At 39.5% G+C, this 18,303-nt stretch overlaps 1 protein-coding gene across 2 annotated transcripts in view; it reads left to right on the top strand.

Annotated features, from left to right (window-relative positions):
* Nucleotides 1–18,303, top strand: part of CSGALNACT2 (chondroitin sulfate N-acetylgalactosaminyltransferase 2) — a 57,867-nt gene that overhangs the window by 37,682 nt on the left and 1,882 nt on the right. The window contains exons 7-8 of one of the 2 annotated variants that reach the window (XM_018042391.1): nucleotides 3,137–3,218; nucleotides 10,154–13,339. In XM_018042391.1, the coding sequence (XP_017897880.1) occupies nucleotides 3,137–3,218; nucleotides 10,154–10,446 (375 nt within the window). In that variant the 3' untranslated portion in view covers nucleotides 10,447–13,339. Of the gene's footprint in view, nucleotides 1–3,136; nucleotides 3,219–10,153; nucleotides 13,340–18,303 lie in introns of those variants that run through there. The other variant, XM_018042390.1, reaches the window with a different exon arrangement.

Raw genomic sequence — 18,303 nt, 5'->3', positions numbered from 1 at the left:
CTCATTCTGCACAGCAGCTTTTTCAGACTGTCCCCTGAAACTCTCAACTCCCCTAACTCTTCTCAGAAGTTACTGCCTCTACAGACCTGTATATTCTTATATTCCTGCTATCTATAAGAATTTCCACGTGGTTGCCCTGTAGATGACTCAAATTCATTATGTCCAGAACATTGCTCCACATCATTCCTCCTGGGCTGACCCTTTATGGTGCTCCCACTCTCAGGGAGATAACCATCATGTACCCTTTGTCAGGACAGCAGTCTGTGGTCCAACCTCCTGCCTAGTTTTGTAGGGCCCAGGAGTTAAGAATGGTTGAAAAACATTTTCAAAAGGATAATATTTCATGACATATGAAAATTTCATGAAATTCAAATTTCAGTGGCCTTAAATAAAGTGTTTTGGAATACAGCATGTTTCTTTAACTATTGTTAATGACTGCTTTCACTCTACACTGGCAAAGTTGAGACAGATTCTGTGTTCTTCAGAGCCTAAAATATATACTATCTAGTTTTTATCAAAGTCCTGAGACCTGCTCTACATTCGTGGGCACCGAAACATCTGACTCCAGTATTTAGACACATCATTTTTCACCCACAGTGGTCTCTCCCACCTCAGGCCTTTGCACAAGCTGTTGTCTTGCCTGAAACTCTCTCCCAGCATATCTTCTTTTACTTGATTAACTCTTGCTTCTCTGTCAGATCCCAGCTCTCCCTTCATTTCTTGGAGGAAGCTGTCTCAGAATGCTGCAGTTTGGGTGAGGGATCAGTCCGTCTGCTTTCTGTCACCCTCCTCACAGCCATATCCTCACTTCCCTCCATGTCTAACTGGACTCCATGGTCAGTCATGAGCTACAGCCTCTTCTTTGCGGTACACTCACCTCCTTCATCCCTCACTCCTTCCAGTGTTTTCTCTTAGAACCCCAGCCTAGTGGTTAAGGGCACCGCTGTCAACCAGGCCACCGAGCAGCAGAAGGTAGAGAGCGAGAAACACACTCCCACTGCACAGCACAGCTTTAAATTCTTGACCACAGGCTTCTGGGTCTCAGGCTGCCTGTAATCCCCGTAGTCTTTGGCTTCCACTCCAGCCACACTGTCCCTGCGCCTCCCAGCAACCCTCACCACTTCTCACTCCACGTATCCTGCTTCCTGTTTCACTTAGGAAGGAGAAGCAGGCAAGCATTCACTCCCTTATTTTCCTGTCATGAGACCCATGGGCCTCACTGGCCCTGTCACCTCCTCAGCCTCTCTCTCTCCAGTCCCAGTGGAGGATCTACCCGCATCCCTTCCTAAGGCCGGCTCGTCCTTCTGTAGTGGACTAGATAGAGCTCATTCCTGACGTCTAAACAAGGATATCCCTCCAGCTTCCTTCACTCTATCATGTCCTGACATTCTGCCTCTTCTGGATCATCACCATTTGCCTACAAAAATACTGCAATACCACTTAGGTCTGAAAAATGTAATAGCTCTTTCTTGACCTGGGGCCACGTTCTTCTTGCCCTTGTTCTCTGAGTTCTTGCCACAGTCGCTTCTTTACTGTTGACCACTCCAGATGTGCTCCTACCTCAGAGCCGTGGTTCATGCTCCTGGAATGCTCTCCAGATACTTGCGTGGTTCACTCCCTGATTTCACTAGGGTCTCTGCCCAGACTTACCTCCTCAGGCCTTTTGTGGCTGTTATATCTAAAATAGGCTTTCTGTTTTGCTCTCTCTTTGGCCTACAGCATCTTTCTTCCTAACATGTGTCACCACCTGAGACCTGTAGTTATTTATTTGGTATTTTCCCATCAAAACGGAGGCTCTGTGGTAGTAGAGACTCTGTTCATGGCTGGGTCCCCACTGAATTGTGAATTTTAAAAGGCAGTCTATCAAGCTTCAACTTTTACTTGATTCTACATGCCCAATGTCATCAAAGCCCTGATTTTTTTCTTTCTCTGCTTGGACTTCAGGGGTGACTATTCCATTTTAAAGCTGGCTTCCCTCATGGTGGGAAAAAACTGCAGCAGTTCCAGACTTCATATTTACACCCTATGCCAGAGACTGACAAACTTACTCTGTAAAGAGCCACATAGGAAATATTTTAGGTTTCGCAGGCCATAAATCCCTGTTGCAACTATTCAGCTCTGTCATTGTACCATGAAAACACCCGCAGACAATTCATAAACAAATGAGTGTGCCTGTGTTACAGTAAAATGATGTACAAAGCCAGTAGCTGGCCAGATGTAGCCTGGAAGCTGTAGTTTGCTTACTCCCGCCCTGCACTATCCAAGGGGAGCAAGCGTCTTTTCTAGTATCTCTCTCAGAAGAATGAGGGGGCTCTCTGTTTTCCAACGTTCCCAACAAGCGTCCTATTTTAGCATGTTGGCCTGAACATTATCTCGGAATTCCCTGTAGCTCAAACAGTAAAGAATCGGCCTGTGATGCAGGAGACCAGGGTTCGATCCCTGGGTCAGGAAGATCTTCTGGAGAAGGGAATGACAATCCACTCCAGTATTCTTGCCTGGAGAATTCCATGGACAGAGAAGCCTGACAGGCTACATTCGTGGGGTTGATTGGCTAATGCCTGTTAGTGAAGTAGTTCGTGAGTGAGTGGGATGAGACTGCCTCATTGGTGGAGGGTGCTCACAGTCCAGTCTGATGCTGCTAGTGGAAGGAGCGTCCTGAAGCTCATGGGCTGCATGGGGCCAGGTAGTTACCTGAGCAAAGCTTGACAGTTAGGAATGGGGGTAGGGGAATGGATGCTGGCCATGCATCAAATAAGGTCTGCTGTGTAGGAGAGATTGGTGTATTACAGTATCTGCCTACGCCACTGGTGTCCTCCTAAAATAGAATGTAAGCCCCCTGAGATCAAGCATCACACTCTCTGATTATTAGTAACCTCAGCTCAAACCTCGTACAAGACTTGAATCAGATCAAGTTGAAGGCGGTTAAGAATCCTATGCCCATGGGGATTACTATATTTTTTGTTGGTTTTTATAAGGATTTAATAATATAAAGCCATGTGATCCCATTATCAATCACATAAATGATTCCTTTTTACAGAAAAAATTATTTGGAAAATATTTTAATTTGTTTCATCATTGATTGAAACTACTTCTGGTTTTTGAGGGATTAAATTGAGTTTTGTTTTTTAAACTTAAGGTTCACAAAAAGGATTCTGGGTTTTGGCGAGATTTTGGATTCGGAATGACTTGTCAGTACCAATCAGATTTCCTGACCATTGGTAAGTATACCTTACATTTAAGAATAGGACTTTAGGTGTTTACTATAATATCTTAAGACATTTTTCTAAAAGGTCTCAGACTTTAATGTTTTCCTAATAAATTTTGAATATCTGAGATTAGCTGAAGAGTCTGGAAATACCAAAGACAAAATAACTTTATTATTAGAGTCTTTGACTGGAAAAATGAGGTCATAAAGATAAAATACCCATGTTTGCGGTTGTTTCTAGTACTGTAACAAAAGATCTGTACCTGACTTTGGTGTTGTAATCACAGATTGTTACAGCTAGAAGTAATGGTGGGTTATCTAGCTCAAGGGCTTTCATATTTTTTTATTTAGAGAGGAAACCACCTTTATTTGTGTTTTGAACATAATGCAGAATTTCAGTATCTAAAACAAATGAGGGGAAAAAGTCTCCTGTCTCTAGCTCTGGTTGTAGTTGGAGTAAGGGACTTAGAATCACTGGCTTAGTCATCCACTCCCCTAAACCAGATTGACTGTGAAGAATCTGATCTAAGCTACCTGCCCCCCCCCCCCACCACCATCAGTCTTACCCAGCAAAAGGAAGGCATCAGAGTATAGTTTAAGGAAGCAAGCTGAAACCTGATTTATTCATTCCGTGTTTCCTGATTCACTCAGGGGCTCCCTTTCCACTGCATATTGTTGTTCAGTTGCCAAGTCATGTCCAACTCCATCCCTGTGGACTACAGCATGCCAGGCTTCCCTCTCCCTCACCATCTCCCGACTTCATGTCCAACTTTGCCCAAGTTCATGTCCGTTGCATTGGTGATGCCATCCAGCCAGCTCATCCTCTGGCACCCTCTTCTCCTGCCTTCAATCTTTCCCAGCATCAGGGTCTTTTCCAGTGAGTTGGCTGTTCGCATCAGGTGGCCAAAGTATTGGAGCTTCAGCTTCAGCATCAGTACTTCCAGTGAGTGAGTATTCAGGGTTGATTTCTTTTAAGATTAACTAGTTTGATGTTGCTGTCCAAGGAACTCTCGAGTCTTTTCCAGCACCACAGTTCGAGAGCATCAATTCTTTGGTGCTCTGCCTTCTTTATGGTTCAGCTCTCACAACCATATGTGACTCCTGGAAAGACTATATGGACCTTTGTCGGCAACGTGATGTCTTTTCTTTTTAACACATGTCTAGGTTTATCATAGCTTTCCTGCCAAGAAGCAATGATTGCCTTCTAATTTCATGGCTGCAGTAACCGTCCACATTGATTTTAGAGCCCAAGGAGAAGAAATCTGTCACTGCTTCCACGTTTTCCCCTTCTATTTGCCATGAAGTGGTGGGGCTGGATGCTTTGGTCTTAGTTTTTTTTAATATTTAGTTTTAAACTGGCTTTTTCAGTGTCCTCCTTAACCCTCATCAAGAGGTACTTTAGTTCTGCTTCGGTTTCTGCCATTAGAGTGGTATCATCTGTGTATCTGAGGTTGTTGATTGTTCCAGCAGTCTTGGTTCCAGCTTGTAACTCATCCAGCCCAGCATTTCTCATGATGTGTTCTGTGTATAAGTGAATTAAACAAGGTGACAATAAACAGCCTTGTCATACTCCTTTTGCAGTCCTGCACCAACCAGTTGTTCCATACAGAATTCTAATTGTTGCTTCTTGACTGGCATACAGGTTTCTCAGGAGACAGGTAAGATAATCTGGTATTCCTACCTCTTTAAAAAGTTTTCCACAGTTTGTTATAATCCACATAGTCAAAGGCTTTAGCATAGTCAATGAAACAGAGGTATATGTTTTTCTGGAATTCCCTTGCTTTCTCTATGATCCAGCAAATGTTGGCAATTTGATCTCTGGTTCCTCTGCCTTTTCTAAACCCAGCTTGGATGTCTGGAAGTTTTCGTTCACATAATGCTGAAGCCTAGCCTGAAGGATTTTGAACATGACCTTACTAGCATAGGAGATGAGTGCAGTTGTCCAGTGGTCTGAACAATCTTTAGTACTGCCTTTCTTGGGAATTGGGATGAGGATTGACCTTTTCTAGTCCTGTAGCCACTGCTGGGTTTTCCAAATTTGCAGACATATTGAGTGCAGCAGTTTGATAGCATCATTTAGGATTTTAAATAGCTTTGCTGGAATTCCATCACCTCCACTAGCTTTATTGACACCAGTGCTTCCTAAGGCCCACTTGACTTCACACTCCAGAATGTCTGGCTCTGGGTGTGTGGCCACACCATCATGGTTATTGTTGTCATTAAGATCTTTTTATACAATTATTCTGTGTATTCTTTCTATCTCTTTTTGATCTCTTCTACTTCTATTAGGTCTTTACGGCTTCTGTCCTTTATTGTACCCATCTTTGGATGAATGTTCCTTTGATATTTTCAGTTTTCTAGACAAGATCTCTAGTCTTTCCCCTTCTGTTGTTTTCCTCTATTTCTTTGCATTGTTCATTGAAGAACACCTTCTTGTCTCCTTGCTTTTCTCTGGAATTCTACGTTTAGTTGGGTGTACTTTTCCCTATCTTCCTTGCTTTTCACTTACCTTCTTTCTTCAGCTATTTGTAAAGCCTCCTGAGACAACCACTTTGCCTTCTTGCTTTTTCTTTGGGATGGTTTTGTTCACTGCCTCCTGTGCAATATTACGGAGGCAGTGTGCAATATCCATAGTTCTTCAGGCACTCTGTTTACTAGATCTAATCCTTTGAATCTATTCGTCACCTCCACTATAGAGGCATAGGGGATTTGATTTAAGTTTTACCTGGTTGGCCAGGTGGTTTTGCCTGCTTTCTTAAGTTTAAGCCTGAATTTTGCTCTGAGAAGCTGATGTATTTTTAATAGAATACATAAATATATGTCCATTTTACTTCCGTTTTTATAGTCAGCCATTTGCTTTGGAAATTCCTCCACCTTGTCTTTTTATCTCTGTAACAAATGATGGAAAATCAGCAAATAGTAATAAAAAGACTATTAAGTGAAACTAATAAATTTTCCCCCTGATTTCTTGCTTAATAAAACAGTAAGGATCCATCATCGCCTCTGACCTGTGTTACTTCTCTCCGCTGCTTTCTCTTTTCCCTTCATATTCCTATCAGATGTATATTGGTGCAGTTAACGGTGAGACATTCTCTGAGACACGTTCATTTTTCTTCATCCATTTCCTCTTGTCTTTGTGTAACATAATCTCAGTTGATCTGTCTTCAGGTTCTCTGATTCTTTTGTTAGTTCAGATCTACTTATTGAGCTGCTCTAGTGAATTTTTCATTTGAGTTATGGTGCTTTCTAACTCCAGAATTTCTCTTATTAAAAATACGTAATTTCTATCTCTTTATAATGTTCTCTACTTGATGAGGCATTGTCATCTTTCTGTTAGTTCTTTAAGCATGATTTCTCTTAATTCTCTGAACATATTTATAATGGTTGTTTGGAAACCTTTGCTAAAACTGACATCCGATCCCTCTCATAGGCAGTTTCTGTTGTCTGCTTCTCTTTTGATATATAGGTCACAGTTTTGTTTCTTTCAATATGTTTCTTTTTTGAAAATGAGACATTCTAAGTTATATATTGTGTTGATTCTAGATATTTTCCCTGCCTCCAGGGCCTACATTTTGTTTCACCTTTACTTGTTTATTAGTTGACTCTGCTTTACTGTTTTAGTAACTCGTGGCTCCCCATCCTCCATCTCATGTCACTTCTCATGTCACTCGTCAGGGCATGTGAACAGTCATCCTGGGGCGACCTTGGATTGAGTGAATATCTTTTTCACTGTCTCCTCCCATGCCTCTGTTGGTGTCACACCTGGCTATTAGGCTGCGTTAATTTGCTCACAGGACAGTGCTCTGGGACATAGATTGCTCCAGTCTGAACAGATTAAACTAAACCCTTTTGAAAGTGTTAGTCACTCAGCTCAGTGTCTGACTCTCTGCAACCCCGTGGGCCGTAGCTCACCAGTCTCCTCTGTCCACGGAATTCTCCAGGCAAGAATACTGGAGAGGGTTGCCATTCTGTCCTCCAGGGGATCTTCCTGACCCAGGGATTGAACCCAGGTCTTCTTCGTTGCAGGCAGGTTCTTTACCATTTGAGGCACAGAGAAGCTCTTAAACACTTTTGTAGGGTAGTTTTGGAGGCAAGTTTTTGAGGTTTGTTTGGACCTCAGGATGACTCTTAGCTGTTTCTCTTCCTTCCTGTCTGGTAAACTGGGTGGCCTACATTTTAGCTTGCTCTAATGGGCTACCAGCCGCCTCTTAATGGTTCATCAGCATCTCCATATTTATAGGAGCCCCTTTATGCCTTAATTTCTGTACACTTTCTTTCAGATAAAGTAAATTCCTTTGGGACGAGCTCTGGAGTATTTGTTCTTATGGACTGCCTCTTCCCCTAAAAAGCTCTGCGTCTCTGCTCGAGACCTGGGGGTGGAGTTGGTGGCACAGTTCTCTCAGAAGAACACCCCTGCCTCATGATCAGAACATTAGGTGGGAGCTGAAGGGCCCGTCTCCCTCTTCAGTTCAATTCAGTCTCTCTGTCATGTCAAACTCTTTGCGACCCCATGGACTGCAGGATGCCAGGCCTCCCTGTCCATCACCAACTCCCTCTCCCTCGTGCAGAGCCTCTATCCTGTGAATGTGGGCTTGGGGAGACAGGGAGCCCCCGCCCCTCAGCAGCACTTGTTTGCAGTTTCGCCTCCTCATTTAAAGCTTGTATTCCTTGCCCTCTTTCCTTCTGGCTGTCCCATTATACAAATGTTATACCTTTGGTAGTTATCCCATAGTCCTTGGATATTCTGTTCTGTTTTTTTTCTTTTTTCCCCCACCTCCAGTCTTCTTTATCTTTGCTTTTCAGTCTTGGAAGTTTCTATTCACGTGTCCTCAAGTTTAGAGATCTTTCCTCAGCCAAGTCCAGTCTCCTAGTGAGCCCTGCAGAGGCATTCTTCATTTCATTACTGCTTTTTATCTTTGACATTTCTTTTGATTCATTCTTAGACTCTATCTCTGCTTCATTGCCCATCAGTTCTTACATATTGTCTTTTTCCATTGCAGGCCTTAGTGTATTAATCATAGTTGTTTTAAATTCACAGTCCTATAGTTCCAACATCCCTGCCGTATCTGAGTCTGGTTCTGATGCTCTTTCTCTTCAATATTTTTTGACCTTCAGTTGGCCTAATATTTTTTTCCATAGCTGAACATGATGTACTGGGTAAAGACTGAGGTAAACAGGCCTTCAGTGATGTGATGGTAAGGCGTGGGAGAGGAGAAAGTGCTCTGTAGTCCTGTGATAAGGTCTCAGTCCTTTCTTTAGCGATCCTGTGAGTCTGGACCATGAATTTTGCAGTCATTTCTCAGATACTGCCCCCAATCTTAGGTAGGACAGGATGGCTAGAGTGGACCAGTTGGCTATATCCTTTCCCCCAGATAGCTTAGGCTCTGGTAGGATAGTTTTTCCTGAGGGTAGACCTTGTTAAGAACAAAAAATGGCATATTTCAGAATGGTTCCTTTCCCCCTCCTGAAAGCACTGTGGGATTTTTCTGCAGTCTTCACTGTGAGAACCTGGTAAACCTAGAGATAAAACTCACAAAAGTGTATGGGCCCCTCTGGAGTTTTCAGCTCCTGGATTTTTCCACCGAGCCTCTAGCAGCAGTTCATCAGTTCAGACTTTCCTACCCCTGTACTGGTTCCCCTGGAGGTTTCTTCTAGTCTGTTTCTTCCCTAACAGTGATAGTTGTGATTCTGTCTTACACGCCTATCTATCTCTTCAGTTTAGGGAAGAGCAGTTTGCCCTGTGACTTTATTTCTCTGAGGGATCTGAGAAGAGTTGAGTTTTCAGTTTGTTCAACTTTTTATTTGTTGGAAGGATGGAATGAAGGTGTCTGTACATGCTGGACAGAAACGGGAAGTCCTCTATTTATTTTCACTGTCTACACCATCTCTAATATTTGAGGAACTTATTCATATCTACAAGTAAGAAAAGACAAGATATACCAAACATAGCATTTATTAAAGCTGTGATTATTTAAAATAATACTTTTCAGAGATCTCAGGATTCTTGTCATCCTGTAAGTATGATATTAAGTGACATGGAATTATTTGATAAAAAGACATCATTTAGAAACCTAGATTTTAATTAAAGAATTAATTTTTTCTCCATCTTTCAGAATCTTTTCTAGCTCTTCAAAAAACTCAAAATAGTTTGTATTCTCCATGCTTCTTTAAAGTTAGTTCAGCCTAAACCAACTTAAAAATAGTGTGACCTTGATCTCCTATGCTCTAGGTGAGGCTGTAAGTGACGTTTAACGTTGCAAAATCTACCTGATTCTCTTTAATTAAGCAGCACATGACCATTTCTTCACGATGCTTTCCTCATTTGACTGCTGTGATGACACATTCTCCAGAATTCTCTCCTTCCGCTGGGGCTGCCTCAGTCTGTTTTGCTGACTTTCTCTGCCTGTTTGCCCTCTAGATATTTGGCATTTCTTAGCAGTTAGACCTGGGCCCTGTTTTCCTTGTAAACTTTTATTAGTAATTTCACCTACTAATGTGGCTTTAAATCATCTGTATGTCCATCTCAATTTTATGTGTCCCACTTGGCCCATTTCTTCTGTTTCCCCCCCTCACAGAAAATTTTCTGTGACCCAGAAAAACTTAGATCTCAAAGGATAGAAGGAAAACACCATAAAACATTATTGGTGGTGATATTATGGGTGATTTAGGTTTCCTTCTCCTTTATTTGACTTTCTAGAGGTTTTCTATAAAACTGAAGTTGGCAAAGTATTCTCAAATATTTAATCTTACTTTGATACTCAACAACAGACCCTTGGCCTTCCAGCTATCAGCTGATAACTGTATTTCTAAGCCAAGATGTCAGTCCTCTACTTCAGATGTCTTTAGATTGTACATGTCATCTCATTTGAAGCAGAATGTTTAAATCTTATCAGGTTCGACTGTGCTCTGCCAGGCAGCTATTTAGTAGTATGAGTTTTGATCTTACAGGTGGATTTGACATGGAAGTAAAAGGTTGGGGTGGAGAAGATGTTCATCTGTATCGAAAATACTTACACAGTGACCTGATTGTGATTCGGACTCCGGTTCCTGGTCTTTTCCACCTCTGGCATGAGAAGCGCTGTGCTGACGAGTTGACCCCTGAGCAGTACCGCATGTGCATCCAGTCCAAAGCCATGAACGAGGCCTCTCACTCGCACCTGGGAATGCTGGTCTTCAGGGAGGAGATAGAGACGCATCTTCACAAACAGGCATACAGGACAAATAGCGAAGCTGTTGGTTAATGTAATCGTTAACACACTAGTCTGGACCGCAAACCAGCACTATTTGCTTAGCCTTAATTCCAATTCCAGATGCAGTGCCTCTTTCAGGAAGACATGGCTTTTGTGTTCTTGCTGATATTACTTCAGCAGTTTAACTTGGTGTGAGAAGAAAAAGCAGCGTTGCAATGCAAAGTCTCTTTTTCTGAGCATACCTCACTATGGATCATTGACAAATCAAAATCTGGTATTTGTCCTAAGAGTAGTCTTGAGTTAATTTCTGCCTGGCTTCATGTGCTGATGTGTATCCTGGTTACATCTGGGCTGAGGGGTGGAATGTGTTGTGCTCAAGGTAGGTTGGAGCATCCTGTTCCTTTTGAGAAGATGGAGGGTTATGGATGGAGTGTGTCAACAAGGGTTCTTCACCTGCTGACCACTGAGTCAACCTGCTTGGTTTTAAATGAAGATCTTTGGTCAGTTGCTTAAAGAAGCCTTTTTCACTGAAGTGGAGGATAACTAAATAACATATCTAAAATCCCCAACTAATGAAGAGCAGGCAGAAATAAAACTTCCTCAGCTTTGTGTTGCCTAGCCCCCTGAATGTCTATTTTTAAACAAATGTGTAATAGTAGAATATACTAAGGATAGAATCTATGACTTGATTAAAAATATAATGTGTTATACTAATTTATCATCATGTTCAGATTAGGAGTCAGAGTTGCTATAGGCTGTTCTGAACAAACAAATAAATATGGAAACACTTTGAACGCAAGTTAGTTATGCTGGAGTACAGGACACTAGGGGTGTCTGGGGACATCAGTTTACACGAGCCAGGGCCCTAGCAGGGCCTTCTTGTGGTTCAGAATAGGTGAACATAGCGTAGTGTTGTGTGTTTTTTGCTTTGTGTTGTCTCATTTAGCAGGGATCCATATGTTTGTATTATCCCTTTTGTTTTATATGTTAATTATGCTACATCTGTATTTACATCATTATAATACTTTGAGTTGAGGGGAAGTTTCACTGAGAGGAGAAAACCAAGCAATTTAGTGAGGTATGCCAGGAGATCATACTGATTCAAGGAAAGGGGCAGAGCAGAACATCATCTGAATGGAAATCTGAATTATAGGGTATTTTAGGGAAATATATAACTTGCAGATAAAATGGTATTTTAATTGAGGTATAAATTATATTAATGAGACAAGATGAGTAAGCAGTTATATTCAGATAGGACTGTACTGTGCTGTTTATCACACATGGATCTTTTGCCACAGGATCAATCGCTATATCCACAAATTGGAGATGTGGTGAAAGCCATGTATAGATTTTTGAACTTTTGACTTATAAAAGGGACCTATACGGAATTCTTTCTATTGTATATAAACCCCTGAAAATTCATGGAAGACAAATCATTATTCTTTTTGCTCCGTATATCATATCATCTGAAATATTGTAAGTCCCAAACTTCTTGGTGCTATATGAATTCAATTTTACAATAACTCTTACTGAATATTCTTTTAAGTATTAAGTTGGGATAGCATTTAGGCTTGGTTTTTTAAGATGTGTAAAATGTTCTCTGCAAAATTGTTCAGGTCATTGTCTCCTTTTATATACAGTTATTTATTGTAAAAACCAGTGAATTAAGATATTTAAACTGAGAGAACCTAATTATTTACAGAAGTGAGTTGTAGCTTGTTTTTTGACAGAACCAAATGGAATTTTTTCTTTTTTTTAAAAAAACAAGCTTTTAATTTAAAGATGGAAGCTAAGCAATGGAAACATTACTATGTTTTTGATAGTAAGAGGTACCAATAAAGTATTTTATTACCAAAAGTTAAATGAAAATGTGATAAGCTAATTTCTTTCTGTTGAAAAGTATCAAATACAGAAAATTGCATGACATGTAATTGTGTACTTTAAAGAACAGTGACGCCAACACCAGTGTAGCAGCTATTCAGATTAGAATCTTGAACTTTGTTGGTGAAAGGTCTCTATGTGCACTTTCTTGATCACATACCCTCACTCTGTCCATATTAGTCACTATCCTGATGATTTTTGTGATAATTTTTCACTTATTTTTCTTCACTGTTTTCCCAACTATGTATGTATATCTACACAATAGACTGTTTTGTCTGTTTCGAATTAATATGTGTATTATTTCATCATATATTCTCTAACCGTGGTGGTTTTTTTTTTTGGTTCACTCATGTTAATCTCAAAATTAATTCATTTTAATTACTGATTAGTATTCCACTAAATGAATATACTGCAGTATTCTTTCTGCTCTTTACAGATATTTGGATCTCTCAGTTTTTTGTTGTTTTCTTATTTGCTTTTGCTGTCACAAGCAATGTTGCCATGAACATTGCTGTGCGTGTCCCTTACGAGCATTTGAGAACTTCCTCTAGGAGTAATGATGCTAAGTCACCAGTGTGTGTGTATTCAACCTACTTCCCAAAGTGGACCACTTCAACACTGTGAGAGGTTCACTTTGCGTCCCTGGCAATACTTAATTATGTCAGACTTCTTAATTCTTACTAATCTAGTGGGCTTTCGGCATGAGTCGTAGTTACAATTTTCATTTCCAGCCTTTTTGCCCATTATTTTAAATTCATAGGAATTCTTCACATAGTCTGAGTACCAATTCTTACTGGTTAAATGTTTGCAAATATCTTCTCTGGGATGTGGCTTGTCCTTTCCCATTCTTGATGGTACTTTTTGATGAATAAAAATTAACTTTAATGTGTTTAGTTAATCTTTTTGCCTTTATATAGTCTTCGTATTAATTTTTGAGAATGGAGAAAAATATCTTAAAGCTGTTGTTCTCTATTATCTTCTGAATATCTCATACATAGCTTTGTTCTTAAGGATTGTCATGGTTATTTGTAACCTTTGTACTTTCATAAAAGTTTTAGAATAAGCTTGTTAAGTTTCATGAAAACTTGTGTGAATTTTTATTACAATCTCATTGAATCTATAAGATCACTTTGGGGAAAAAGTACATTTTATCATACAGAGCCCTCCAGTCCTTGAACGTGATATTATCTATTTTGGTCTTTATTATCTTCAGTTAAGTTTTGTACTTTTTCACACAGTGGATTTTTTTTAAAGCTTTTTTTCCTAGATAGTTTGCATTTTTGATGCCACTGTAAATATCTTTTGTTTTTCTTTTTCCTTTTTATTTTTTTATGATGTTTAGAAATCAGACTGATTTGTGTTAATTTTTGTGTTGAGTAACCTTGCCAAACACAATTTTTTTTTTTTACACCAGCACATGGGATCTTAGTTTCCTGACCAGGGCTCAAACCCATGCCTCCTGCAGTGAAAAAGTGCAGTCATAACCACTAGACTACCAATGAAGTCCCAAAAAACTCTAATATTGTATTTCTAGTTGGCATTTTTTCTGTTACACAATTATATATCTATTAGTAATAGAGAAGTTTTGTTTCTTTTCAATTTCTATATATTTTTCTTGTTTTAAACTGCTTGTTAGGATTTGTTTTGCAGTGTTGATTGGAAGTGGTAAAAGTGGACTTCTGCCCATATTTCTGATTTCAAGGGAGACATTTGCAGTTTCATCAGTAAGTATGGTATTTTTTTTAATAAATACCCTTTATTAAGTTAATAAAGTTACCTTCTGGTACCACTTGGCAAGTTTTTATCATGCTTGAAAGCATTTGCTAAATATTTTTACTACATCTTTTGAGATGATTATATGATTTTCCCATCTTAAATATGTTAAGTTGATGGATTAATTTTCTGAAGCACCCTCGCACTCCTGGGGTGAACACCAGTCTGTCCTGATACATGACCCTTACACATTGCTGGATTCGGTTTACATGCATATGCAAGCATTTATTTGCATATCTGTATATATTTGTGTATGGGTGTTCATATATAAGTACTTTTTTCTGGTGTTTTTCATCTGTGTTCATGAATAAGATTGCCTATATATTGTACATCCTTTCTCATTCTTGGGCTTTTCTATAAAGGTTTTGCTCGCTTATAAACTAAGTTACAGGTGTTCCTTTGTACTCTAGTTTCTAGAAAAGTTTTGTATGACTGTAATTATTTCTTCCTTAGAATATTTGACAAAACTTCCTGAAAGCTACCTGGGCCTGAACCTTTCTACACAGGAAAATCTCTGATCACAAGCTCAATTTATTTAATGACTGTAGAACTGTTCAGATTTTCTGTTTCTTCTAGAGTCAGTTTTGATTGAGTTATTTTAGGTAAGGTGCTATTTGTAAGGAATTTATACATATAAACTTGAAATTTTAGATGAAACATACAAAGCTGTTTGCCGTTTCCTCTTGTTATCTGTGTAATATGTCTGGGATCAATCATGATAATCTTTTTATTCTTGATATTGTTTATTTGTGCTTTTTGTTTTTCTTAAATAGTCTTACCAGATGTTGTCAAATTTTTCTCAGTCCTTCCAAATAACTGAACCCCTACCAGCCACATATGAGAGATCTCGTTGTTTCATATCATCCCCACAAATATTTTCAACATTTTAAATTCAGACTCTTTAATCTCTGTTGAATGTGTAGTTTTTTAATTTTGATTTTAGCTTATCATTAGGAAAATGATGTTGAGTATCTTTTCAGATGCATATTGGCCATTTGAATATCTTATTTGTGAAATTGCCTATTCCATTTTTCTGCCCTTTTTTCTTTCATGGGCTTTTTTTTTTTTTTTAAATTGATGTATAGGAGTTACTTCTGTACTGTGGATATGAGTCTTTTGTCAGATTTATATATTGCAAATATCTTCTGCCAGGCAGGGGACTGGTCTTCATTCTCTTGATGTTACCTGTTAATAAGCAGTTGTTAGTAATAAAGTCCAGTTTATCCGCTTTCTTTTATGGCTAGTGTCCAATTTTAAAAACCTTTGCCTACTCCAAAGTAAAGATTAAATGTTCATGTTTTCTTTTAAGTGCTTTATTGATTGCGTTTCATATTTAGATCTGTGATTCATATGGAAATAATTTTCATGTAGTAGAGTCAAGATTCATCCTTTAGAATTTCTTTTGGCGAAGGCATTATGCCAGACTCTAGTTTATAAATATCTTTATCTCATTTAAGAAATATTTTTGAAGGGTTTAGAATTCTAGGTTGAGAAATTTTTTAGCACTGTCAACTCTAATAATATATTCAGGGATTTGACCAGGAAAAGTGAGTTTACTCAGGAATAGCCAGAGGCATTGCAATTCAGAATAAGTGAACTACAGTGGACCATAGGCAAATCAGAGAACAAGAAAAGGAAACTTGCTTCTATGTGGTAAAATGGGGAATTGGGAGGAACTGTATTAACCGAAACGTTCATTGGAGGAAGCTGGGAGTTCATTCTAGTTGGTGGGCTTCTGTACTCGCTGAAGAAAAAGAGAAGTTTTCTTTCTTCCTAGTTGGTGATAGAGCAGGCAGCACCTTCCTGTAATGGAGATGTTTGCTGCCTTTCTTGCTGTTTGAAGTAATTGATGATGCGTAGCTGGGTATGAGAACTCCCCCTCCTGGCCTGTTCCAACTCTAGCTGAGGTTTCTTTAATTCCACAGCACACTGATGTTATGATTCCACTGTCTTCTGCCTTCAGTTATTTCTGTTGTGAAATAAGCTATCAGCTTAACAGTTGATATGCCATTAAACGTAATCAACCTTTTTTCCCTCTGGCTGTCTTTAAAATCTCTTCTTTATCTCCATTCTGAATCACTATGATATGTCTGTATGCAGATTTTATTTTTTTCTTTCTGATCCTGCTTGAGAATCTTTGGGCTAATTGGATTGTCTTTTGTCAGTTCTGAAAGATTCTCAGCCATTACATTTTCATTGTCTCTGCCTCATTGTTTTTCCTTCTGTAACTCTAATAACATGTTACGTCTGTTTCATATTTTACAGCCTTTGCCTTTCTGTGTTACATTCCAGTTATTTATCCAGGATTTTGTCCAAGTATATTTGGACAAAAAAGAGCATCTGTATAAGTAGGTAATTTATGCAGTATTTACCCAAATAGAGCATCTAGAAATGAAAAATTTTTAATCTAGTAGGTGGATTTAATGGTATATTAGACACAGCTAAGGAGAGACTTTTCCAACTAGAATATAGACCAGAACTTTTGCTTCCACTGGGTAACTTAGGGACAATACCAGCTCAGGGCCATGTTAAACTAAATTCTGAGCTTGAAGTTTTTTTGGCCAGTGTGATTTGTGCTGTAAAACTTTGTGAAACTCACTGATTTGTGGTTGTCAATTATCAGGGGTAAATTCTCCCCATTCCCATGGAGTGCTGAGGTTCAAAACAGGCAGTCTTCCTTAGCATCTTGGTGGGATTGGAAGAGGAGTGTTTTATTTCAAGTTCACTGTTATGCTGAGGGGTGGCTCTTTGATATGTCAGCTTTATGGGCTAAGATCTCCTATTGACCCTTCTTGAGCAAGCTCTGGACTTTCTTCTCTGACACCCTTGTGGACTGAAAATTAAAGCTATGACTTTCTGCGTTTACTTGGATGTTACAGTTTTGCATAGGTTTATCAGTCAATTTCAGTAGGTGAGCATTTAAGCACTCATCTCACACGCTAGCAAAGTAATGCTCAAAATTCTCCAAGCTAGGCTTCAACAGTACGTGAATCATGAACTTCTAGATGTTCAAGCTGGAGTTAGAAAAGGCAGAGAAACCAGAGATCAAATTGCTAACGTCATCAAAAAAGCAAGAGAGTTCCAGAAAAACATCTACTTCTGCTTTATTGACTGTGCCAAAGCCTTTGACTGTGTGGATCACAATAAACTGTGGAAAATTCTGAAAGAGATGGGAATACCAGACCACCTAACCTGCCTCCTGAGAAATCTGTATGCAGGTCAGGAAGCAACAGTTAGAACTGGACATGGAACAACAGACTGGTTCCAGATTGGGAAAGGAGTACATCAAGGCTGTATATTATCACCCTGCTTCTTTAACATATATGCAGAGTACATCATGACAAATGCTGGGCTGGATGAAGCACAAGCTGGAATCAGGATTGCAGGGAGAAATATCAATAACCTCAGATACGCAGATGATCCCACCCTTAGAGCAGAAAGCGAAGAACTAAAGAGCCTCTTGAGGAGGGTGTAAGAGGAGAGTGAAGAAGCTGGCTTAAAACTCAACATTCAGAAAATGAAGATCATGGCATCCGATCCCATCACTTCATGGCAAATAGATGGGGAAACAGTGGAAACAGTGACAGATTTTTTTCTTGGACTCCAAAATCACTGCAGATGGTGACTATAGCCATGAAATTAAAAGACGGTTGCTCCTTGGAAGAAAAGTTACAACCAACCTAGACATCATATTAAAAATCAGAGATACATTACTTTGCCAACAAAGGTCTGTCTAGTCAAAGCTATGATTTTTCCAGTAGTCATATATGGATATGAGAGTTAAGACTATAAAGAAAGCTGAGCACAGAAGAATTGATGCTTTTGAACTGTGGTGTTGGAGAAAACTCTTGAGAGTCCCTTGGACAGCCAGTAGATCCAACCAGTCCATTCTAAAGGAAGTCAGTCCTGAATATTCACTGGAAGGACTGATGCTGAAGCTGAAACTCCCAATACTTTGGCCACCTGATGTGAAGAACCAACTCATTTGAAAAGACCCTAACGCTCAGAAAGATTGAAGGTTGGAGGAGAAGGGGACGACGGAGGATGAGATGGTTGGATGGCATCACCAACTCAATGGACATGAGTTTGAGTAAACTCTGGGAGTTGGTGATAGACAAGCAGGCCTGGCGTGCTGCGGTCTGTGTGGTTGCAGAGTCAAATACAACTGAGCGACTGAACTGAACTGAAGCATTTAAGTCTTTCATGCTGTCAGAAAAGGGCAAGTGCTTAACTCATATTCTTTTTTCTCCCATT

The sequence above is a fragment of the Capra hircus genome, chromosome 28, assembly GCF_001704415.2.
Source record: "Capra hircus breed San Clemente chromosome 28, ASM170441v1, whole genome shotgun sequence".
Classification (NCBI taxonomy): domain Eukaryota; kingdom Metazoa; phylum Chordata; class Mammalia; order Artiodactyla; family Bovidae; genus Capra; species Capra hircus.
This window is presented reverse-complemented; position numbering and strand designations above follow the sequence as displayed.